This window comes from Typopeltis vanoorti, chromosome 18, assembly GCF_054136105.1.
Source record: "Typopeltis vanoorti isolate ZY-2024b chromosome 18, IOZ_Tvanoo_1.0, whole genome shotgun sequence".
Taxonomy (NCBI): Eukaryota; Metazoa; Arthropoda; class Arachnida; order Uropygi; family Thelyphonidae; genus Typopeltis; species Typopeltis vanoorti.
The window spans coordinates 3,098,791-3,126,038 of NC_143566.1; the positions used below are offsets into that span (position 1 = coordinate 3,098,791).

Sequence of the window (27,248 nt, forward strand, 5' to 3'; positions counted from 1 at the left end):
ATTATAAAAAGATTTCATACTTTAAAATAATGAAATTTCTTCATGTATTAGTGGGCATATGTCATGAAATTCTTCTTATTTATTGTACCAACTCTAAAGTATTTCTATTTTGGAGGTGTAAGTCATAAATTTATTGATGTTTATAAGGGTTCACTAAAAATATAACTAGGTGATATATATTATTATTACTGCATATATCATTATTTATATTAATCAGCTTTGAATTAAATATAATATCTTATAAATATATAAAAAAAATCATTTTTACTTACAGTTTCACTTTCCAAAATTCTTCACCTATCGGGCACGGGATAATGTAAGTCATTTCATTATTTTCATATATATATATATATATATATATATATCACTCAATAGGTTCTACTTTTTATTTGTGATCACTGGTTATTTGTTTTCAGTAATTTACATAATCAAATATGAAATTTCAAATCCTATTATATGTAATTTTTTTCCTCTAGTAAATGATATCTTTTGGTAGAGGATTTCAGGAAATTGCAATTCTTATTTTTTTATGCTTATTTTAAAAAATATAAAAATGATATGCAATTCTTTCCTGAGAGGATTTCAGGAAATTGCAATGCCTATTTAAAAAAATATAAAAATCATATGCAATTCTTTCACAATATCTTCTTATAAATGAATTTCATCAAAATGTGTGTGTGTGTGTGTGTGTGTGTGTGTGTGTGTGTGTGTGTGTGTGTGTGTGTGTGTGTGTGTGTGAGAGAGAGAGAGAGAGAGAGAGTATTAAACTGTCTGTGTCAGATGGCATTTATAATTTGATATATGTGCATCTCATCATTATTTAGTGCAAAGCCTAAGAGATTGATCCATATGAGTGAAATATCTGAGGGGGATGGTGTTCAGTAAGAAGACAGGAATGTCTTGAATTCGTGGGTTGTATGCATTGAGAAATGGTGTGGGGAAAACTATTCCTTAAAGGCAGTAGTATATGGAATGAAGGAATATAATCAGAGTGGTGTATGTGTTGACCAGCAGCTGCTTATGTTTAGAGGGAAGTGGAGGAATAATGGTGATCATTTCAGGAGAGCAGCATCCATGGAAACACTTATATTATTATTATTATTACAGGTATTTCCATGGGGTCAGTAGACTCATTGCACGAGACCCAAACAAAAATGTGGAAGTATCAAAACAATATCTATCATATCTCTTTTTGAATTCATTTACAGATGAAGAACTCACAGGTGAGTCAGGCAATGCATTCCTCTCATTCACCATCCTTCAGGCAAAAAATGTAGTTCTCACACCCTTTTTAACCACACTTTTCCTTAATTTCCACTGATGACCTCTTGTTCTTCCATCACTATCACACAGCTGAAATGTTTCCCCTGCATCAATCTTATAAAAACCTTTTAGTAATTTACAGGTTTCTATCATATTTCATCTTCTCTGCCTATCAACCAACCTCTGCAATCCACAAGCTCTCAATCTATCAATGTAAGGAGCATTTTTTACATCACTCACCAACTTAGTCACTCTCCTCTGAACCCTCTCTACAACCTCCTCATCTCCAAGGAATCCAGGTGACCAGACTTGAGCACAGTAATCCAAATGTGGAAGTATCAACTCCTTATAAAGGTGAATAATAACCTCTTTATCTCTGGATGCTAGTGTGTTCTTCAATAACCAAGTAATCCTATGTTCAATCTTGGACACCTTAGCAATGTGTACCCTGAACTTCATCTCCCTATCCACCAACATCCCTAAGTCTCTAGCCTCATCAATCTCTCGGAGTACCGTTCCATCAATGTGGTACACAACTGGTAATCTTTTAATCCCAAAATGCATAACTTTACACTTTTCCACATTGAACTAACATCCATTACCTTGTGCCCATTTTGCCAGCTTATTTAACACGTTCGCTGCCACGCTACTTTTTCATGGTCTGTTCCCCTACGCCGAGCTGTTTTACTTCTTCAAGGTCAGTACGATAATCTCGTTACCGGAGGTAAACGACCTACGAGTATACTCGTAGTTGGCTTGTACAGAGCATATACGGTCTATGAGAATACATAGTTTTGAAGCTAGCCCCACAAGCCAAGCATTTTCGCTTCTTCAAGGTCATTACAATAATCTCGTTCCCGGCGGTAAGCGTCCTACGAGTATACTCGTAGCTGGCTTGTGAAGCAGGATTACCCACTACGAGTATACTCGTAGTTGGCAGTGAACATGTTAAATCATCCTGCAAATTCTGAACACCAGCTTGAATTTTTATTGTGCTACCCAGTTTTGCATCATCACCGAACAACTGACTATCTCCCTTCAAGCCATTTCCTATATCATTTATGTACAAATTAAACAATAATGGCCCTGAAGCACACCACTGGTCACCTGCCTCATTTTGGACTCTGTTCCTCCATACACTATTTTCTGGTATCTCTCCATGAGATATTCACTTATCTATATTGTGTAGAAAAGACATAATGCAGAAACAATCTGTCTGAAGCATTTGGTGAGGGCAGTGGAAGAATGGTCATCTGTTAAGAAATGGCTCTTTACTGGATACACTCTTCCATTCTGATATTGCTCTACCCCCAGAGAGGACAGTATTTTAAAGCTGGATGAGCAGAGTTGAGATTTATAGAGTTTAGGAGTTAAGCAGAACAGACATGTGATTACAGAACAAAAAAGAATGTGAAATTTTTTGGAGGCTGAACAGGCCATGGACATCATGTGTTTATGAAAAGCTTGGCTAAATATTCAAGTCATCCTAAGAGGAGAAAATGATCTTAGTTTGATGAGCTTATTGTTATCAAAAGTTCGATAGAATGAGTGTAGGATATTTGTATTAAAATTTATGACATATAAAACATATTACTTTAGCAATATGTTTTCCAAACTTTAACTCTCTGTATACCACCACCCCTAAAATCTCTAACTTCATTTCTTTCCTAGAGTAAGATAAATAGTTCACAGCTTGTAAACTATTTATCTCAAAATGCATAACTGTGCATTTCTCCACATTAAACTGGAACCCATTATCTTTTGCCCATACTGACAGCCTACTTAAATCATCCTGCAAGCTTTCCACATCAATTTGATGAACTATTACTCTACCTAATTTAACATCATTGGCAAACAACTGTACATTTCCTTTCAGGTTATTTCCCATATCATTTATGTACAAATAAACACAAACTCACCTGTTTCATCCTAATTGCTTAACTTTTCCCGAATTTGCACATCAGCATGCTGTGAACAAAGCTCTCTAGACAACTGACACCAAAACCATTTAGATGCAGTCTGAAAGCATTATACAAATCCTTCCATCTGTCAGACACAGACCACAGATCCACAATTTCTACATCCATCTTTGATTTGTTTACTTCCTATGGAGTAGAGAAGCTCTGCCCAGTGGCAGCGTTTTTTCCCCTGTCGCTAAGTTTCCTGTTCCGGAGTAATTCAGGTTAAAAGTAACGAGTAAGGTGATCCTTTAAGGTCACTCAGTGAGATATAAAGTGATCTTGTAGATCACTCAGAGTTTTTGTAGCGGCAGCCCTACACTTTAACATACCTCAATAAAGGTTGAAACCAGTGTGGGTGGTTCTTCCCATAAACTATAGCATTGTATTCATTTGAAATGATGTGTGCTTTGCATTATTGGGTATTAAGGCAATTGATGTGAGGTCATCTTGAGAACACAATTTTGAAGTAAGCCTCTATATAAAAGTAGCCTAGTCATGAAAATACTTGCTTTCTTGCACTTTGATAAAGGATTAAAAAATAATATAATTTTAGCACAAGTTTATTTTGTATGAGAGGTTTTAGATGTTTGTATGCCTTCACTTTTCAAGAAAGCAATAAAGACTGCTGTAATTCACTTTGCAAGAATAATTAAGTAACCTTCTATCATATCCCCTCTTCTCTGCCTATTATTCAGCCTCTGCAATCCACAAGCTCTCAATCTTTCAATGTAGGGAGCGTTTTTTACATCACTCACCAACTTAGTCACTCTCCTCTGAACCCTCTCCACAACCTTCTCATCTCCAAGGAATCAGGTGACCAGACCTGAGCACAGTAATCCAAATGTGGAAGTATCAACGCTTTATAAAGGGGAATAATAACCTCTTTATCTCTGGATGTTAGTGTGTTCCTCAATAACCAAGTAATCCTATGTGCAATCTTGGACACCTTAGCAATGTGTACCCTGAACTTCATCTCCCTATCCACTAACACCCCTAAGTCTCTAACCTCATCAATCTCTTGGAGTACCATTCCATCGGTGTAGTACACAGCTGGTAATCTTTTAATCCCAAAATGCATAACTTTACACTTTTCCACATTGTACTGACATCCATTTCCTTTTGCCCATTTTGCCAGCTTATTTAAATCATCCTGCAAACTCTCAACATCAGTTTGATTTTTTTATTGCACTACCCAACTTTTCATCATCAGCAAACAACTGAATATCTCCCTTTAAGCTATTTCCTATATCATTTATGTACAAATTAAACAACAATGGCCCAAGCACAGAGCCCTGAGGCACACCACTGGTCACCTCCCTCATCATGGACTCTGCTCCTCCATACACCACCTTCTGGTATCTCTCCCTGAGCCAATCTCCTATCCATATCACTAGTTTAGTATCCATCCCCATCTGCTCCAATTTGTGCAACAGTATTGCATGAGGTATCCTGTCAAAAGCCTTAGCAAAATCCTGAAAGAGGAGAAGGAATGTCTTGGGAATGAGTTGAGAAGTGTGAAAGATGAGCATAGGCAAATGCAAGAGACGAATGAAATGTGAATCAAAGTAGGAGTGAGAGAGAGTTATGGGAATGATAGAAGAGGAGGTAATAGAAACAACAAAGAGAGAGAGAATGAGAAGAATGCAAGGGAGTTCTAGGAAGTTAGACGAGAGAGAGTGAAGGATGCAGGTGAGCAATCAAGGAACAAAGTGGTAAGAGGTGTGATGCATGGAGACTTGATGAAACCATGGTGCACAAGATAGGATGCCAGAGGAGTGTTTGCCTCGAGGAACGATAGAAAGTGTGGCTATGGCAATTAAGTGGGGTGAAAGGGTGCATGAGATGATTGTGATGGTGGGCACGAATGACTTGATAGGCAGTGTGAATTGGGTGGCAAGAGATTTGAGATTTATGCTTGAGGTTGTACAAAAGAAAACACAGAGAGAAAAGATGGTGTGTGTGTGTTGTTGCCCAAGTATGATAATGACGAGCTGAATAGAAGAGCAGTAGTAATGACTAGCATAATAGCCAGAATGTGTCAGAAGAGAGGATTGGAATATGTGGATGCTTGGAGGGCATTTGAGGACAGAAAGGATGTACGTGAGAGACTACTTGCATTTGGATGAGGAAGGATGTAGGCATCTGGAGAGATTGCTGTTTTCTGAACGAGTTTGTGTATCAGTGCAGAGAAACTAAAATTCCCAGGGTGGATGGTAGCAGGAGTGGCCTCTTGTGGGAATGGGTGCTTGGGGAGAGTGGGAACACATCAGGTAACGCTGAGTCCAGTGGAGTCTCGAGGGGGATAATGATAGATATATAAACAGTGACATTTTTATGCTTTATACTAATGCCAGGATTATCCAGAATAAAGGAAATGAATTGGCAGCACTGATTGCATCAACCTTTCCAAAGATTCTTTGGATCTCTGAGACGTGGTTGACGGAAGATGATATAACAGGAATAGAAACAGCAGGGTACAGCATTTTTTGACAAGATAGGAAGGGGAAAACACAGACAGTGGTGGAGTACTGCTTATGATAAGTGATGACTTTTGTCCTTTAAGACTAGAGGCTTTGAAAGGCAGTGACACTACTGGATTTGAAAGCATATAGTGTGAGGTAGAGGTGGGCAAGACAGGATATTTAGTGGGGTGTTGCTACAAGCCAAGAAGCACAGAGTGTGAGGAGCAGGAGATGTTTAGGCAGTTGAGCTTGGCAAGTTGTAAGAAGAATGATTGTTGTGAGAGATTTTAACTACAGCAGTATGAATTGGGAAGAGGAAAATGTACGTATTAATATGGGAATGGAATTTCTAGAATTCTTGTGGGACAAATGTCTTAGGCTACTTGTAATACAGGGAACAAGAGATTCAAGAGTTTAGGATTTAGTCATAGCATAAGACGAGCTGATTATAACTGAGATGACATCTCTCCCCACCCCCTCCAGTTAGAGACAGTGACCATGTGGTTTTGACATGGAAGATGAATAGAGATGCAGGAATATATGTGGAATTATAAGGCGGGTGATTATAATACTCGTAGATACTTACTTGTAGCAATTCCAAGAAGGCAGGAACTTGGAAAATTGTGAAGGAATATTTGTTAGCAGCAATAGTAAGCTGTATACTACGAGTGAAGAGGACACAATTTGGTGGAAAGTGGATGACAAACAATAACAAACAAGAACTGCAGGTTTAAAAGATGTTATGTAAGAGATATAAGGAGAGGGATAGAGAGCAGATGAATGACAAATATTATTATTATTATTATCATTATTATTATTATTTTCGGGCTACTCCAGGGAGTCCTTAGACTCATCGAGGGAGGCCCTAAACATCATGTCCACACAACTATACGACATTCTCACAGTATCTATCATACCTTGCCTTGAACTCGCACACTGTCATAGCACCCACAACAGACTCTGGCAGCTTATTCCACTCATTTACCACTCTCAAAGTAAAGAACCCAGCTCTAACACCACTGCTAACCACACTCTTGCCCAGCTTCCATAGGTGTCCCCTAGTTCTCCCACCACCAGTCCTGATCTCAAAAATATCCTCTGAATTAATCATATAGAATCCTTTTAGTGCAATTTGAATGTCTCAATCATATCTCCCCTTTTCCGCCTATCAACCAGTTTCTGCAACCCACAAATCTTCAACCTGTTCTCATATGGTTCATTCCATAGACCTGCTATCATCTTAGTCACTCGCCTCTGGATCCACCTCCTCCCCATCAAAAAGGAACCGAGATGACCAAATCTGGGCACAGTAGTCAAGATGAGGTCTTATCAAGGCTCGGTACAGAGTTACAATAACTTGCTTGTCTCTGCTCATTAAGGTATTTTTCAACAACCAAGTGAGTTGATGAGCTGATTTAGCTACTTTCGCAATGTGCCCCCTAAACTTCATCTCCCTATCCACCAACACTCCCAAGTCCCTGGCCTCATCAATCTCTTGGAGTACAGTTCCACCCATGTGGTATACTGCTGCTAATCTTTTCACCCCAAAATGCATACCCTTACATTTTGTCACATTAAATTGACATCCATTCTCCTTAGCCCAGAACTCCAATCTATCTAAGTCATCCTGCAAGACTTTGACATCTTCTGCATTCACTATCGCCCTCCCCAATTTTGCATCATTGGAACAAATGAACTGTTCCACTTAGATCCTTCCCTATATTGTTAATGAACAGATTAAACAGCAGTGGTCCAAGAACAGAACCCTGTGGTGGCACCCCACTAGTCACAGGCCGTCTTTTGGACTCCACTCCTGAATAAACCACTCTTTGATATCTCTCCATCAACCACCCACCTATCCATCTCACCAACCCTATATCCATTCCCATATGTTGTAGTTTACGGATTAGAATTCCATGTGGTATCCTGTCAAACACCTTTGCCAGGTCCAGCAGTATCACTGTAAACCCATTTCCCTTATCCAGTTCAGCCGTCACCTTGTTATAAAATGTGAGCAAGTTACTCAGGCATGATCTACCCTTTACAAAGCCATGCTGTCCCCTGTTCAGTATCTCATTTTCATCAATCCATTCCTGTATTTTTCTCTTGACTACTTTCTCCAAGACCTTGACAACAACTCCTGATATGCTGATCGGTCGGTAATTTGTAACCATAGTCTTGGATCCTCCTTTATGCAGTGAAACTATTTTCCCCTCTTTCCATGCCTTTGGGACTAAACCAGACCCAAGACTCAGATTAAACAACATGGTCAAGGGCACTGATAATTCCTTAGCCGCTTCATGCAAGACCTGTGCCGGTATACCATTCAATCCCACAGATGTATTCACATTAAGGTTCTGTAATAGACTATTCACCTCCACTTCATTCATCACAATTCCCGTATAAACCAATGGCTCCTTCATTTTTTCAATGTCTCCACCTGGATGATATACTTTTGCAAAGTGCATGCTCAGTAACTCCACTATATCGACTGGTTCAGTGACCTCCTTACCTTCGTCATTCCTTAAAATCATTTTGCCATGTACAGTTTTTTCCTTGCTTGCAGCATATTGAAAGAACTGTTTGGGATTCTCTTTTGCTTGCATAGCTAGTTTCCTTTCATAATCGGCTTTTGCTGTTTTTACCACACTCGTTACCCTTCTGGCCTGCACTTTATACCGTTCATGTGCCTGCAGGTCACTCCTTTCTTTAAATTCCCTCCACAGTTGTTTCTTTTTTTACAGCTCATGCTTAATGGTGTTATTCATCCATTTAACCCCTACTTGTTTTACTATTCGGACCCCTAGGTATACAATCAGCCATAACCTCCTGTAAATGCTCCTTTACCACTTCCCATGCTCTATCAACAGCCAGCCCTTGCAGTTGTACATGCATTGGCACTGATCAAAGCAATCTCCTAAGCTTGTCATACTTGCCAGCACGGTAATTCCACATATACTCTGTCGTAATCAAAAATTCCACACCTTTAGCCACCTCCCAGGTCAAGACCTTATGATCACTCTCACCAATAGGTGGCAACATGGTCATATTCATTACAGTCAAATTGTGAGATGCTATTACCAGGTCAAGCACTCTCACACCCCTATTATTTTCAATTACGTGCTGTCTCAGATAGTTATCCCTTAATAATTGAATAAAATCCATTTCCTTCCTCACATGTGCCCTCTCCTCCTTCCAATCAATGTTACCATAATTAAAATCCCCCATAATAATTACCCTCCTTCCACTCATTTCATCAATTTGTTTATGCATACTATCTCCACCATCTATTCCATCAGCTGGTCTATAGCAGCACCCAACTGTATATTTTATTCTGCCAGTCTCAATCTCACACCACATAGCCTCAAATGAGCTCCTTTCACTATCCTGCAATACAACTTCAATTCTCCGTGGTTGCAGTTAATCAGTTATCATCAATAACTCCCCCCCCCCCATTTTATTCTCTCTGTCCCTCCTAAACACACTATAACCTACACATTCTATCCCACTAACTATATCATCTTTCGTCAGCCATGTTTCACTAATGCCAATAACCTGTGGCCAGTAAGTGCCAATCAAGGCTAAAAATTCTTCCTTCTTGTTCCTAATACTCCTGCATTAGTATACATGAAATGCAGTGATCCCTTTGTTCCACACCTATCTTGATGCGTTATTCTAAATGTCCCATTCCCATTTTTTGTCCTTAGTGCTGGCTCTGGTACATTATATACATTTTTACACTCAACTGTCTCACTGATGTCTGCATATCCACTCCTCCCCATCCTTGGTAGTTCTAGTTTCCCTGGTTCTGCACATCCATTTTCACTTCATTCAGCAACACTTTTTTCCAGTCTTCGCACACCAAGTCCATTCAAATGCAGGCCATCCATCTTGTATAAGCCCTTTCGCCCATCAAACTCATTCCACACGTCCACGAATTCCACACCACACCGTTTGCATAACCTGCACATAATGTCATTTGCGATTATGGCCCTCCTTCTGAACTCCTCTCTGTCATACCGTGGCAACAGACTCACCATTCTAACTCTGTCACTCTTTTCTTTCGCTACCATTAACAATACTTTCAAGTCCTCTCTCATAAAAAATTTATCACCTTTCAATTCATTCGTACCCGCCACAATTATTAATTCTTTCACCCTCTGTTTTTGCACTCTAATACTCTCACTTACATCCTTAAATTTCGCACCCGGTAAGTATGATTTAGTTACACTCCCATCTATCACTCCTCTTAATAACGAGTCGCCATACAACACCCTTTCCTTCATTTCAGAAACTCGCCCACTCTTACGCTGGTTATTTACGTTAGCGAATCATTCTGGAAAGAATTTTGCAGGTGCTCTAATTGCCGCTGCGCATTTTGTATCACTGCGCGCAACCTAGCGATCTCACTTCCTACAAATAATTCCTCATTTTTTTTATCATTCAAACCATTTTCTCTCCCTGTATAGTTGCTCTCACTCTTTCTTAGATCACCGCTCTCATTGCCATCTTGTCCATCGCAATTCCCTATCAAGCCACTATTTTCACTCACATTCTGGCTTTCTTCAACCATAGCTGTCTCACAACCCGACACATAATTCTACTCCTCACTTTGCTTACACTTTCTGCACATTCTCCCACCACTATCACTTTCAATCCAAACTCCAGCCTCATTTGGGAATGCATACATTCCACACACATCACATTGGATAAATTCTCTCACATTATAGTTTTTGAACAATGGCGTCATATTTTTGGACGCCATTATCTTACGTTTCATTGGCGCCATATTCAAATCTATGAAACGTATCGTTAAATACTAAATTAAATAACAGAATTTACACCAAAATCACACAGAAACCACAAGCTACCAAAATTAGACAATATTACGTTATGATTTTAACCTATATTCTAATTTTCATTCAAAATTATTCTTAGCTTTTGGGAGCTCCCTGAAAACACGACCAACCGTCTGGCCCTCTAGCGGCCTATCCTGTATATTTGGGGATACAATCAAGCATATCTGCAGCCACACCTATGGCAAATTGGTATGAATAAATAAATGAATGAACGATTATAAGACTCAGACCAAGAGAGTGACTTGTATTGTAAAGAAGGCAAAGCTGGAATATGAGAAGAGATTGGCCTAAGATCTAAAGAAAATCCTAGGGAATTTTTTTTAGCTATGTGGCCAGTAGGAGGAGAAACGATTGTGGAAGTATGATGTTTCGTGTCTGGATAGTTCATCGCAGAGACTATTCATCACTGGAAATTTAATCATCGGGAATATTAATCGCTTGAAAATTCATCATGGATATATGTGAAAAAAGAATATATTTTTTAAAAATTTATCAATATTTGTAGTCCTGAAAAGGACTGTTTTGATGATTATGAAAAGGAACACTTTTTATTTCATACTATTCAAAATTCAGCAGTATGGGAGAAAAAAAAAATGAAACAAAAAAGGTGAATGCACAGCCACAAAGTTTTCAAGATAAAAAATTATGGGCAACTCCTCTTAAGTAATCAAGAGTTTCACGATTTTCATAATCACTGACGATGAGCTGAAGTCTTTTTGCAGTATTTCGATAGTGTTTCTTACCAGAAGGAGATTTGATGCCAGCTATATGTTGCTCTATTTTCCCCTCATTGAAATGTTGCTCATCCTTCAAAGTTTTTGGAAACTTCTATATTGTCGGATGAGAAGCACCAATTAGTTCGCTGAATGCACGATGCCACCCTTTACATGAGTTGTTTGTCTTTGGCAACCCTTCCAGAGCAGCATAGTAACAATTCCATAAGGCATGGGGAAAGCGAGGCAGATGACAAAGTGATCGACGATCAGGTTTGCCAATCCAGGTGTCTTCTACGTAGTGCAGAACAGACTGCGCTTCAGCAGGATAGTCATTATTTTCACATAACACTTCACACGTATAACATTTGTAGATGTCACAAAAGCAATTGCCGACATCATGTGCATTTTTATTGCAAATTCGGAATCAGTTTCGTATCGTTGATGAAGACCATTTGCTTGAATGTTGCAAAATATACACTGGGAAAAGTGAAAAAAAGCAACCTTTTTGCTGGCTATTTGGAAATGCTTCACGGAACACATTTATTGAAGCCACTTCAAAATTTGGTTCCAAATTTTTTAATGTGTTTATAACGCTACGGTATGTATCTTAATTTCTTCAAGGCATCAGTGCATAAACAGCAGGAATCACGTTATCGTTTATAATGCCATGAATTGTGTACAGCTGCTCAAGAAAAGGTGGAGTAGTTTTAAAGTGCCATCTGCATACCATGTTGTTGATTGCTACAATAACTAGATTTCGTTTAGTAGAAAATATCAGCAGTCTGTTGCGGCCATCGTTGCTGTCATGCAAAAGGAACTCTTCGTTTCCATAGGTGATTTTATATATTGGTGGAATAATTAAATTGCTAACGAATTTGGATTTGGTGGTAACTGTTCTGCTTGGTTTCAGGTTCTTCGAATAGACTTCTTTACAGAGGCATTGCTTGGCATTTGGCCAATGACGGCAGGAGATATTTTTGTGTATGCTTTTGTGATAATTCAATGAGTCCTATCGCTAGTTGTATGGGCTCGATCTTTAATCTCATTGAGTAGCTTTGCTGCTTCGACCCGTGCCATGTTACCAGCATGATTATGTTGGTTAATTCGTTTGATAAGGTTGTCGGCAGCTGTATATGCACGTGTAGCAATGCATGTTTTGAAACTGATCACATTTCCAAAAAATCTTTTCTTCATTTTCTTTTTCTTTTATAAATAAATGACCATTATCACTCAATTTATGCTTCATCTTCTCGCTTAAAATAAATCCCAGAGGCATCATGCAATAATTGTAATCAATTTATAAATTGGTTCTTAAACTTCGAACTTTTAAACACTTACCAAAAGAAAAAATGTCGGGGAGCGGACTTCTGAGAACACGTGATGTAAAACTGTTTAATTTGAAATTTCCAGTGCAGAACTTCACTTTCAAATATCTAAGGAGAAATATAATCACAGTAGTAGCTCCAACATAGTAGTAAAACAGCAGCTTTTATACTCTGGGAATCAGTGGTTAAATTCACCCAGGGCTCTCCGGGTCCCGGCGCCAGAACTTTTTTATGCACCAGACGCAGAACATTTTTCAGTTCTGTGACTTTTCTTCCTCTATGGCAATTAAACCTAATGCAAAACATACAGCAATGACAGGTTATTAAGAAGCATATGATTGGTGCGTATTAACAAAAGATCGCACAATTGAAAGATAAAAGCAAGCCGCCAGTTGAGTTGAAATGATAACTCTCTTCAACCGAATTCCATATGTGAAACCGCCATAACAACATTCACTATATATATATTTCTTAGTTTTAGCATGTTTATGAATTTTAACACGTTCGGTTGAATTTCATTGCTGCTTTGTGAACTCGCATCTAATTAATAACAATAGTTTTTAACTTTGTTTGCCGTATGGTTTTGCTTGAGTCTATACGACATAGTTTCTGTATGAGGGGATATGTGATTCATTCTTTAGTCTCGTTTTTATCTAAGTTGTCTCTATTTACACTATTTGTTGAGAAATACATAAATATATATTATTTGTTGAGAAATACATAAATATATATTATTTGTTGAGAAATGTTGAGACTGCTCATACCTTATTCACTGACATAATAAAAGTAATTGATTTTCTTGCCTCTGCAATATAGTGGCAATTGCAGAGGACGTGTTTATTTATACTGTGGGAACAGTTACTATCGCCCCAACGTGAACGTGTTTAAGCTTTTTTTCATGTGTGAGGTATATGCAAAACTTTTTAATTTCTTTTTATGAAAAGTAAAATCAGTCATGGTGCGAGTTATATTTGAGTAAGTATGGAATTTCAACTATAGATACATTGGTACCTTGGTACCTTCTTTAACCCTGTGGAAGTCACGATCGAAAAAATTGCAGCTTAGGTAGCATATATCCTAGAGATACATTCATAACTAGTATGTGCTGAAATGCAATAAAACTTTAAAAAAAAAAACACACTACAATTATAATACATGATGGTTTATTTATTTTCAGATACAGTCTAGAAATTATTGAAAAAAAAGAAACAAATAAAAAAAAAAATGAACCAATGACTATACTGACATCGAAGTTCATGGTATCTCACAGATACAATTTATTATCAAATATCATGCACTACATAACACGTGTTAAACCAAACTGACTTCAATTTTCTAGCGAATAACGCTTTCAGTGAATTTTTTCTGTGATGAATTTTCCCCGCGATGAATTTTTAACGATTAATTGTCTGTGCACCTGACATTGTAGGATAAAAACGGGAATAAAGTGACCGATGCAGAGGACACAGTGGAGTTGTCCAATGAACCCTTTATTGGAGTATTTCATCCTGGAGAAGTAGGTTTTAATACTAGAGGGATAGGGCAGGTTCAAAGTTTAGAGGTGCAAGAAGAGAGTGTGTTCCAAATAATGAGTACTCTGGATGTCAGTAAAGCTGTGGAACAGGATGGTATTTCACCACGGGTTTTGAGAGAATGTGCTAAAGCACTGACAGCTCCTTTGACCTGGCTTTTCAACAAAAGCTTTGCTATGGGAAAGGTAAGATAGTACCATTGCATAAGGGTAGTTGCAGACTGGAAGTGTAATTATAGGCCAGTTTGTGTTTCATCAGTCGTTAAGATCTTGGAGAAATTAGTGAGGGACCATATACAGCATTGTGCAGATGAGGGTAATATCCTCTATGAGAGTCAACATGAATTTGTTAAGGGGCACTCTTGCTTTAGTAATATGATTGCCTTTTATAATAATGTGACAAGAGCGGTTGATGAGGCATATTCTGCCATATTTTTGGATTTTGAAAATGCATTTGACAGGGTGCCACATGATAAGCTGATATTTAAGTTGCAGCACATAATTTTAGATGTTGGGTTAGTCAACTGGATTCAGGATTGGGTGTCTTATAGGTATCAGAGAGTTATGTATGGTGGGGCAATATCAAGGAGACAGGAGGTTACTAGTAGGGACCCACAGGGCCTCAGTACTAGGACCTGTATTGTTTAATCTTTATATCAATGACGTTGTCAGTGGATTCCAGTGGGATATTCAGTTGTTTGCAGATGATGTGACGCTGGGAAGGGTTATTTGTAATAGTGCAGATATGGCAGTCCTGCAAGAGGATTTGAATAAACTAGACAGATTAGAAAATGAATGGGAGTGTTGGTTTAATTCAACAAAATGTAAAGTCTTGAAGTTTGGGATACATCTATGGTAAGCAGCATACTCTGTTGGAGGAGCTGTACTGGAGGAAGTATGGGATATAAAAGATCTGGTGGTGATGATCATTAGAAACCTGAAATTCAGGGAACATATTGCAAACGTGGCGAAAGTAACCCAGAAGATTGTTGCAATACTGAGAAGGATGCTCTACTGCAGAGATAATAGAGATATCGTTCCATTGTATGAAGCGCTGTTCAGACCACTCTTGGACTATTTTTATCAGATTTGGTCCCCCAGGATTTAAAGGGGATAAATTATCTGTGGAAAGGGTACAGACGTGGATAACAAAGATGGTTTCAGGATTGTACTATGTTAGTTATGAGGATTGGGTGAAGGAATGTGGACTGCAGAGTTTGGTGGATAAAAGAAGGAGAGGTATGATATAAGAGCTGAAATGAAGGTTTGCCTTTGTATAGAATGTCTCTTCACGTGGGAGTGTGTGTGTGTGTGTGTGTGTGTGTGTGTGTGTGTCTACGTCTAATAGGAATGTATTTTCAGAACGTCCTAATTGTGTGGTGCATATCCACAAAATAATACAATATCATCAATATTACATTTTTTCCTTTATTCCTGTTAAAGACTCCTTCATTAATGCTTCACTAATGCTTCATGAAGAAGACACTTTTTTGATGCATAAATATTGCATCGCATTTGTGTTAATAGCCAGGTGCACTTTCTCAAATATGGACACCTTTGAGCCCTTTGAACAGATAATGCAGCAGATCAAATTCTTAGCATTCCAGTTGTTTGAAACCACCCAGGTGAGGCAAGGTGTGTGCTGAGACTAGCACCCAGAAATCAGTGGCTGTGATTTGTTATTATGTCAACAAATCCAATTGAATATTGTGATTTATTATGAGTTGCTGTTTTTGTTTTCTCAGTTTCATCTGTTTTACATGCATGTAGTGTGAACTAACATGTTTCAGACATTGATATAGACAAGTTTCCTATAAATAATTTAAAAGCTTTTTTGCCCATATTTACAATGGGAAACAAGTGATGATGATCTACTGAATGTCCTGTTTTCTGCCAGAGGTTTTGCAGATTATATGATTATAGTCAAAGTTTGGTTGGAATCTGTGTATAAATAAGTAAAATTAGTTATTTCATCTTTGGTTCTTTCCAGAAAATTAATAAGTTCCTAAGTGATTACTTTTTTTTCTATTTCTGTGCTGTCCTGGTTGGTCGAGTAGCTAGTGTATCTGCTTTCCAGCCAAAAGGCTGCGGGTTCAAATCCCGCAATGGGCATGGATGTTTGTGATTGTCTATGAAAATACTAGTGATGGTGGTAGGCGATAGATGGTGTTCGTGTAGATGGAGGTAGCTGCAATTCGTTGTATTGGGGGGGACTGAGTGGTAGAGACAGAGAGTTGTAGAGTAGGTGCCCTCCCTTGATGAGTCTTTGGACTCCCTGGAGGTATTATGTAATAATAATAATATTGTATGACTCTGTTTAAAAATCCTATCAAAATTCAAATTATCAATGTCTCACTCTAGTATTTGCCAATGATAATTTAATCTCATTGTGAAGTGTAAACCCTTTGTGCTTCTCCCATAAATGGTGTGTTGAGGCATAGGAACTGTTCATTTGACCTTTATGATTTCCATATTTAAAATTATATTAATTTAGAAATTAAAGTATTCAGAGTTATCATACAAATTGTACTGGATCAATTAAGATGAGTGCAGATGCACTATGCCCTCTTAAATACTAGTGATGGTGGTAGGCGGTAGATGGTGTTCATGTAGATGGAGGTAGCTGCGATTCTTTGTAGTGGGGTGGACTGAGTGGTAGAGACAGAGAGTTGTAGAGTAGGTGCCCTCCCTTGATGAGTCTTTGGACTCCCTGGAAGTATTATGCATGGAGGGCATAGTGCATCTGCACTCATCTTAATTGATCCAGTACAATTTGTATGATAACTCTGAATACTTTAATTTCTAAATTAATATAATTTTAAATATGGAAATCATAAAGGTCAAATGAACAGTTACTATCCTTCAACATACATCAATAAAAATGCAATCATATGGTCAAAATGATGTGAATTTTATTGCGCGGGTTGCATAAACCACACAACAGGAGAGCCAAACTAAATGGGCATGTGATGCCACTGATATTATTATGTCATGACACCTCCAGGTAGTCTAAAGATTCATCAAGGGAGGGTACCTACTCTACAATTTTTGTCTCCACTGCATCTACACCAACGCCCCCTACTGCCCCCTCCACCACCACCACCAGTATTTTCACAAATATCCATGCCCACAATGGGATTCGAACCCACAGGCTTTTGACTGGAGAACTGATATGCTAACCACTCAGCCAACCAGCCTGGCAATATATGTGCATGCACTGCAGATGATTTCTTAGTATCTATGAAGGTAATTATTTTTATTTATATTATATTAAGATTATCATTCTTACATGGTAGTTGTCTCCATAATTTTATTATTATGATGATGATGATGAACAGCCTACTTTTCTATCCACTGCAGGTAGAATGCCTCTCCCATTGTGGGAAGTTTGGGTCTACTACTCCCATGGTGACCCACTCCATATTGGGAGAGTGTATCTATACTTGGGTGAATGAATGTATGAATGTGGGACACAATCACAAATATCCATGTCTAAGGGGGATTCGATTCCACAGCATATTGACTGGAGATGGTATACGCTATTTTATTATATTATAATAAATTTTTAAATAAATAAATATATTATATTATAATAAATGATAATAATTTTATTATAATGAATGCAATATTATTTCCATGTAATTATGAAAGAAAAAAGCAGGTGGCAAGCTTAGTGCCTTTTAGCTCCAAAAAGGCACAAAAAGCCTGCCTTAGATTTGCACATGAATTTTTTTTACACTAAATTGGTAGAGATCTAAAAGATTTTTTTATGCTTGTAGAGTAAAAATTCCAGTAACAGATTTTCTTTGTGAAGAAATGACAATAATTCTTAATCAGCAACAAAGAAAGATGATCTTCATGTCATAATCAAAAACTGTTCTCTTTATAAATTTTTATAAAGCCATTCCTACAACAACACCTGTGTTATAAATCTTTTCTGCCTTATTCTGTGTATGACAAAATGTATCACCTTGGATTAGATCTGACTACATACTCTTAAATTCTAACAATCTCAAACTGCTTAATATTGTTAGTAGAATTTCTTAATTTTGAATATAATACTACTATTTAAAATGCAATATGATTACTCCTGTAATTTTTCTTAGAACTCTGCTGTTTTATTTCTAACTTTCATATCAATGAATTATATCTGGATCAAAGGGCTGACTTCTGTGCTGTGGTTTACTGTTTGGTTAATTTCTGTTTTATTCATTATCTTTGTTCAGCAGACTCCCTCTCATGCCAGATTTGCTTATTGTAATATCTAATTCCAAATTAAATTGGCAATCATCATTAAAAAATGTTTCTTCAACTAGAAGAACAGCTACATATATAAAAAATTCTGTGGACTTCAGAAATAAAATTTCCAATCTGCATCTAGACGATTCGGAGATTATGATTAGTCTAGATGATGTTTCACTATTTACGAATGTTCTGTTTGCAGACAGCATAGAATTACTACACCAAGAATTTCCTCCAGACATTGTCAAATTATTTGAATTTGTAATAAAGTCTAGTTATTTTTCCTTCAAAAACCATTTATACCAACAAATCGAAGGAACAGCAATGGGTAATCCAATATCTCCTGCTATTGCCAACTACTTCATGGCGCATTTTGAACAGCGTATCTTTAACAACATTACACCCAGACCTAACATTTGGTTCAGATATGTGGACGATGTTTTTGCCATATGGAAGGGCACCTCAGAAGAACTACAACTGTTTCTCTCAAAAATTAATGCACTTCATCCACAGATCCAGTTCATACTAGCAGTAGAAGTAAATAAGCAGTTAGCATTTCTAGACCTCTTGATTCTTCGCCAACCAGATGGTTATCTACAATTCACAGTCTATAGGAAAGAGACTCATACAGGCCAGTACATCCACGATGAATCACATCACCATCCTAGCCAAAAGGCAGGTACTATAAAAACACTAGTTCATAGAGCCCACTCCTTTTGTTCTTCAGAAGAACTTTTACAAAAAGAATTACGGTATATTAATTCCTCCTTCATATCCAATGGCTATAAGAAGTCCTTCATAAAAAGAGCTTTAAGTAGTTGTGCTCCAGCATCCTGTTCAAGTACAGAAGAACCTACACGTATACCTATCCCTTATGTACAAGGGGTTAATGAACGCATAGCTAAGGTCCTAAAACCACTAAATATCTGTGTGGCTTTTCGACCCGTCAGAAAAATCTCTACTTTCCTAATGTCTCCAAAGGACAAGCTCCTACATCTCAGCTATCCATGTGTCTACCGGGTTCCCTGCTTCTGTGGATTATCATATTTTGGACAAACAGGAAGTTCTCCTCAGGTCCGGTTAGAAGAACACCAGTCGTACATCCAGTACCATGAACCCGAACAGTCTGGAATTGCAGAACATGCCATCAACACCAGACATAGAGTTAAGTTAAACAAGACAAAAGTCATTCACAAAAGTCAGTTCCTAATGGAACGGCTATACAAAGAAACGTGAAACATTACTTCACTCCCCTAACCTAAACAGATCTGATGGTTTACGTCTTTCCCCCCTGTGGGAGATAGTACTTTATAAAGCAGCAAATCTTTCTTAACATATAATTGTATACACATATATATATTTAAAAAAATGACAATTGAATAATTAAATAATTATTATTTAATAATTAAATAATAATTAATTATTATTTAATTTCTAACTAAATTTAAATAATTAAAATAAATAAAAAAATAATTTAAATAAATTTAGGAAATTTAACCTTAGCAACTTAGGTGGCGCTTTGCGAATATAACAGTTATTGTTTAATTAGCCTTGTACCTGTACTGATGATGCCTGTGATACTCAGGTGAAAATTCTACGAATAAAGAATAATTGACGTGAGTTAATTATTATAATAGTTAGTAATATTCTCGTAGACAAGCTTATACGTTGGTTATGCATTTCGAAATCACTTAGGGAATTGAAACAACATAGATCCGAATATAAATTAAATTATACTTTAATAAATATTTCCGATATTTCGGCAACGTCACGTTGCCAAAATATCGGAAATATTGAAAAGGTTGCCATTTTCAAAAGTAACTTACAAAAAAGGCACGTGCATGTAGGCACTACAACATAGTAACTGAGAATGAAGATATGAAGCTATCGTTCTCCTAGAAGTCCTGATGGTGCCCTCTAGCAGGCTAAGTAGGTGTTCTTGGCCATTGGGCTGAAGATCTGCTGATGTATGTCTTCCAAATTTGGGGCACTCGCATACAACCAAATTTGTTGAGGTTTGGGGAGTTTCTTAGGGCTGAGGCTGATTCCATAAATAGTCTTTCAAATTTGTATTTGCTACGGTGTATTACTGTAGCTTTCTTCCACCGTATTCTGTGGCGTGTATCCAGAGCATGGTCTGCAAGACCAGAAAGGCTGTACTTGTGAAACCAGATGTAGTCCTTGTGTTCAGAAATTCTGATATTTGCTGTCCTGCCTGTTTGGCCATAGTATGACAGTTTACAACTGCAAGGGATCTGGTATACACCAGGTAGGTCTAGGGGAAGTGGTAATTTATATTCGGATCTACGTTGTTTCAATTCCCTAAGTGATTTCTAAATGCATAACCAATGTATAAGCATGTCTACGAGAATCAACATCATCCACGGAGATACTATCGCACGGAAGGCCCGCCAATATGGTAAAATGAAGTTGAAGCTGTCTAGACAATTAAATCGTCTAACTTTCCTGAAACACTGCCGGGATAATAAAGTAATCCCGAACTGTGTAAAATTCAAGCACCGTTTTGTTTCACAAAAAGCTCTCCGTATATATAACCATGCTAGCTACGCGTTGCTTCGCGAACAAATCACCGCCACGCGGTTTCTCTTAGCGGAAATTAACGAAGCTATCCGTGCTTTCGAAGATGAACTTTCATGCACTTTAAATCACGAACTGTGGTCTATTTTACATGACATCTCGTGTACCGCTGCAGACAAAGAATTTGAAAAAATTCGAAAAATTAAAAAAGAATTCTACCGTCAATCCAAAACTTGCTACCAACACCGTAATCAACCTTTCTTCAGTCACCCTGAAGCCTGAAGCACTCAACTCGCTTGCACGTGGCCACAACTTCGCCATTGCTCCCAGAAAAATGCCCAGTGAGGATATTATGATCCAGATTGAAAGGGGAATCCGCCACCTTTCACATCAAATTGCCAACAGTGTAAGACTGGATGTAGCTTATGTCCTTTCCAAAGCAAGACCACCAAAAACTAACATATCCAACAAGGAATTTAAAGCTCTACAGGAAATGAAGAATAATAAAGAAGTAGTTATCACCAAAGCGGATAAGGGAAATGCAACTGTAGTACTTAACCAAAAGGACTACAAAGGTAAGCTTAATGCTCTTCTATTAAATCGGGCTACTTACCTCCCTATCGAATATAATCCCACCAACTCACAAATCAGAAAACTTCACAGGCTCCTTACGAAAGTTACTTCTTGGCCTGTAGAAGTTACCAACAGATTAAAGCCGTTTAACTCTATACCCCCCGTATTTACGGACTCCCAAAAATACATTAAAAAAATGTGCCATTACGTCCCATAGTGGATGGCATTGATTCCCCCACATTGATTCCCACACAAATTAGCTAAACATTTGGCCAAAGAGCTCACACACTATACTACTGGCAACACACCATCACACATAAAAAACTCAGCCCACTTCAAAGCCAGTATAGAAAACCTTACATTCCAACATACTGACATAATGATCAGCTTTGACGTCTCCTCCTTATTCACAAATGTCCCACTCAAGGAAACTTTAGAGCTAATCCAAGCTAAATTTTCTCTTGATATCTCAGCCCTATTTCAGTTCACAATGAGCTCAGGCTGTTTCGTTTGGCAGGGAAAATTCTACAAACAAATGAGGGGACAGCCATGGGTTCACCACTCTCCCCACCCTTGGCCAATTTCTTTATGGAGACCTTTGAAGAAAAAGCCTTAGCCTCTGCCCCACAAAAACCAACCATATGGCTCCGCTATGTTGATGATGTGTTCGCTATTTGGCCACATGGCTCTGAAACACTCCTCTCCTTCTTTACACACTTAAACAACCAACACTCCAGAATCAAGTTCACTCTGGAAAAAGAAGAAAACAACAGCCTCCCTTTCCTAGACACACTAGTCACCCACCAGCCTAATGGAACATTGGCTGGTGGGTGACTAGTGTGTCTAGGAAAGGGAGTGACTAGTCTAGTGGGTGACTCAGTTTATAGAAAACCCACCCATACAGGCAGATACATTCACCAATAATGCCCCCACCCTCACAACAATATGGAGTGGTGAAAACACTATACAACACGGCTAAACTAATCTGTTCTAACGACATGGCCCTAAACACTGAACTAAATCACATCCTCAAAACTTTCTCAGCCAGTGGCTCCCCCCCCCAAAAAAAAATCCAAAAAATATTAAAACCTACAAACCACACCCCCCCCCCCTCCACAACAAAGATTACTCTAAATCCATCACCATTTCCTACATCCGCGGCACCTCGGAAAAAATTACCAAAATTTTAAAAAAACATGACCTCACCTCCTGTTACAGGCCTTACAGAAAATTGGCATCCCTTATCCGCTCCACCAAAGACCAACCACTTCCCCTACACCTACCTGATGTATACCAGGTCCCTTGCAGTTGTAAACTGTCGTACTTTGGCCAAACAGGCAGGACAGTGAATATCAGAATTTCTGAACACAAGGACTATATCCGGTTTCACAAGTACAGCCTTTCTGGTCTTGCAGACCATGCTCTGGATACATGCCACAGAATACGGTGGAAGAAAGCTACAGTAATACACCGTAGCAAATACAAATTTGAAAGGCTATTTATGGAATCAGCCTCAGCCCTAAGAAACTCTCCAAATTTGGGAGACATACATCAGCATATCTTCAGCCCAACGGCCAAGAACACCTACTTAGCCCGCTAGAGGGCACCATCAGGACTTCTAGGAGAACAATAGCTTCATATCTTCATTCTCAGTTACTATGTTGTAGTGCCTACATGCATGTGCCTTTTTGGTAAGTTTCTTTTGAAAATGGCAACGTGACGTTGCCGAAATATCGGAAATATTTATTAAAATATAATTTAATTTATATTCGGATCTGCGTTGTTTCAATTCCCTAAGTGATTTAGAAAAGTTAGTAATATGTCTACTCACGGTATTTCCTTCTGAATCTAAAAACAATATCTATCGTATCTCTTCTGAAATTCATTTACAGACGAAGAATTCACAACTGAGTCAGCAATGCATTCCACTCATTCACCATACTCCTGGCGAAAAACCTCATTCTCACACCCTTGTTAACCACAATTTTCCTTAATTTCCAGTGATGATCTCTTGTTCTTCCATCACACAGCTGAAATGTTTCCCCTGCTTCAATCTTATAAAAACCTTTTATAATTTACGTTTCTATCATTTTTCGTCTTCTCTGCCTATCAACCAACCTCTACAATCCACAAGCTCTCAATCTATCAATGCAGGGAGCATTTTTTACATCACTCACCAACTTAGTCACTCTCCTCTGAACCCTCTCCACAACCTTCTCATCTCCATGGAATCCAGGTGACCAGACTTGAGTACAGTAATCCAAATGTGGAAGTATCAATGCTTTATAAAGGGGAATAATAACCTCTTTATCTCTGGATATTAGTATGTTCCTCAATAACCAAGTAGTCCTATGTGCAATCTTGGACACCTTAGCAATGTGTACCCTGAACTTCATCTCCCTATCCACTAACACCCCTAAGTCCCTAACCTCATCAATCTCTTGGAGTACTGTTCCATCAGTGTAGTACACAGCTGGTAATCTTTTAATCCCAAAATGCATAACTTTACACTTTTCCACATTGAACTGACATCCATTATCTTTTGCCCATTGTGTATTCTTATTTAAATCATCCTGCAAACTCTCAACATCATCTTGATTTTTTATTGCACTACTTGCCTCATCAACAAACAACTGAATATCTCCCTTTAACCTCTCTACCAGCTGAGGTGGATGAAATAGTGAGACCAACTTGCACTTTTTTTCCATGTTATTCAATTGGTGTTACAGAATCGTATCCAGTTTTATCTGTACGTATATATATATATATATATATATATATATATATATATATACGTCCTGGGGTGATAAGCCATTTCCTATATCATTTATGTACAAATTAAACAACAATGGCCCAAGCACAGACTCCTGAGGCACACCACTGGTCAGTCACCTGCCTCATCCTGGACTCTGCTCCTCCACACACACCACCTTCTAGTATCTCTCCCTGAGCCATTCTCCTATCCATATCAACAGTTTAGTATCCATCCCCATCTGCTCCAATTTGCGCAACAGTATTCCATGGGGTATCCTTTCAAAAGCCTTAGCAAAATCCAGAAGTACCACTGTGTAGCCATTTCCTTTGTCCAACTCAGATGTCATTCTATTATAAAAAGTTAATAAATTGCTAAGGCAGGATCGACCTTTAACAAAACCATGTTGGCCCCTATTGAGTATCATATCCTGATCCACCCATTCTAGAATTTTCTCTTTAACCGACTTTTCCAATACTTTTACCACCACTCCTGAGATGGTGATTGGTTTGTGATTAACTACCACAGTTTTAGAGCCACATTTATGCAAAGGAACTACTTTGCCTTCCTTCCACTCCCTAGGGACCATACCAGAGTTCAAACTTAAGTTAAATAACCAAGTAAGAGGCGTTGACAATTCCTTTGCACATTCACTCAACACCTGAGCTGATATTCTATCTAAAATTACAGCAGTGTTTGCATTTAAATTTTGCAATATACTAAGTACTTCTGATTTCTTAACTTTAATTCTCACATTAGTTATTGCTACAGGTACAGAGATATCGTCACTTGGGTGATAGACTTTTGAGAAGTGATCACTCAGTAACTCCACATCTGAATTTGTCACCTCAATACCATCAGCACCCACTAAAGTTATCCTTCCAAAGGCATTCTTCCTTTTACTTGCCACATAGCAGAAGAACTCTTTGGGATTACTCTTGATCTCCTTGGCTATGTTCTTCTCATAATCTGATTTAGCTTTTCTTACTATGCTGGTAACCTTCCTAGCTTGAGCCTTGTACTGCTCATGGGTGTACTGATCACCTTTCTGCTTGTAAATTCTCCATTATATTTTCTTTCTTTTTTTTGCAGATCAAGCTTGATACTACTACTACTCATCCATCTAACGCCTACCTTATTTGTCTTCCTGACAAATAAGGTTGCCTTCCTCATATACCCGCTGATTTCATCCCATGCACTGCTAACATCTTTCCCTTGCAATATGTTCTGCCATGGGATGGCTGCAATCTCACTCCGAAGCTTGTTATAATTGCCTAACCTGTACCATTATACCCCCTTCTTAAGAGAGAAATCCACAAATTTTGCAACCTTCCAAGTACCATATGATCGCTCTCACCAATTTGAGGTAATGAGGACACCTTACTTATACATATATCCTTTGAACCAATGACCAGGTCCAACACACTCACACCACCTGCCACACAACTGCTCATAACCGAAGGGACACTCGTGTCCCTTCAGTTATGTGCTGTTTCAAGTAATTATCTCGTAGCAGATGTATAAATTCCATTTCCTTTTTGCCACGTTATATTTCCTCCTCCCAAAAGATATCACCATAATTAAAATCCCCCATAATAATCACTAACTCTGCATTCATTGCACTAATTTGTTGATGCATGAATTCAATATCACCCCCGTACCTCCTGGCCTATAGCAGCAACCAACTGTATATTTGGTTGTGTTGGTCCCTATTTCACATCAGACAGCCTCAAATGAATTATCATTCACATGTCTATCATCTTGATATGCTACTTTCTTTGCTTGCAACTCATCAACTATCATTAAGTACTCCCCCCCATTCTATCTTCTCTATCCTCCCTGAAAATACTGTACCCATCACATTCAATTCCAGTGACCATATCTTCTGCTGACAGCCAAGTTTCACTAATGCCTGTAACTTTCAATGAGTTGCACTGACTAATGCCAAAAATTCTTCCCACTTATTTCGAATGCTTCTTGCATCGGTATACAAAAATTACAGATTCCCTTTAGTTCTTGTACCAGCTTTAGAACTGATATACATGTCACTAATTTCAGTAGTCCCATGCCGATTTTTATCCACTCTATTCTGCAATTTATTCCGCGAATAAGGATCAACAAATATACAATCACTGCTTAAGTTTCTCCCTCTTACACTCAACCTTATCAATTTTAGTTTCCCTGCCCAATTACTTCAACTTGTTCAGAAAACAGTAACTTCTTCAATCGCTTATGACCTTCCATGTTCAGATGCAACAAAGATAGCTGTATGCATCTCTTGCATCATCTTTTGCTTTCAAACACACTCCAGACATTAACAAATTCCAGACCTCTTTTTTTGCACATTCTTGCAATCATATCATTCATTATCATCGCTTGTCTACTTAACTCATAATTGTCAAAACGAGGCAGCACAGTATCCTCCCACTGACACTTTTATTTAACAATGTTCTTAAATCTTTTGCTACCCAATTTATACTACCACTCAGGTTATTTGTACCCACCATAACTATCATCTTTATTGCTAAAGCCACTCTCTCTATTGTTCCACCAGCCAAGCACTCCTCAGGTATACTGCTCTCCATACACGTAATCATAGAATCACCATATATTTTACCACTCATAACTTCATTCAAGTCCAAACAAGCGTCACTCACGGCATCATTTTCTAAGCTATTCAGCATGACTCTCCCAGTTTCATTACTCAGTGCTCTTTTACTTACTCCCTCTCTCTCATGACATCGTGTTTTTTCTAGACCTCTTGTGCTTTCATTCTGTTGACTCCCAATCACTCCCATACTATTCATCAATCACCAGACTCTCCCATACTTAATCCTGTTCTAGTTACGTCAGCTGAAGTAATCTCCATAGTCCTAATTTCTCTATTCAACACATTTAACTCAGTTTTAATTTCCAGAACCCTCCTTACTGAGCACTTCCAGTTCCTCTTGCAGAAGAAGAAGAAGAATGTCACTTTTTATTTTCACGAACTCCTACCGAAGTTCTCCCACTACGGTCTTGACATC

The 27,248-nt window shown here is 38.2% G+C and overlaps 1 protein-coding gene across 1 annotated transcript in view; it reads left to right on the forward strand.

Moving 5' to 3' along the window:
• Window positions 1-27,248, forward strand: part of ACC (acetyl-CoA carboxylase) — a 1,393,224-nt gene that overhangs the window by 798,052 nt on the left and 567,924 nt on the right. Inside the window, exon 32 of the mRNA XM_090408519.1 lies at window positions 275-316. Coding sequence (XP_090264645.1) covers window positions 275-316 — 42 coding nt within the window. The remainder of the gene's footprint in view (window positions 1-274; window positions 317-27,248) is intronic.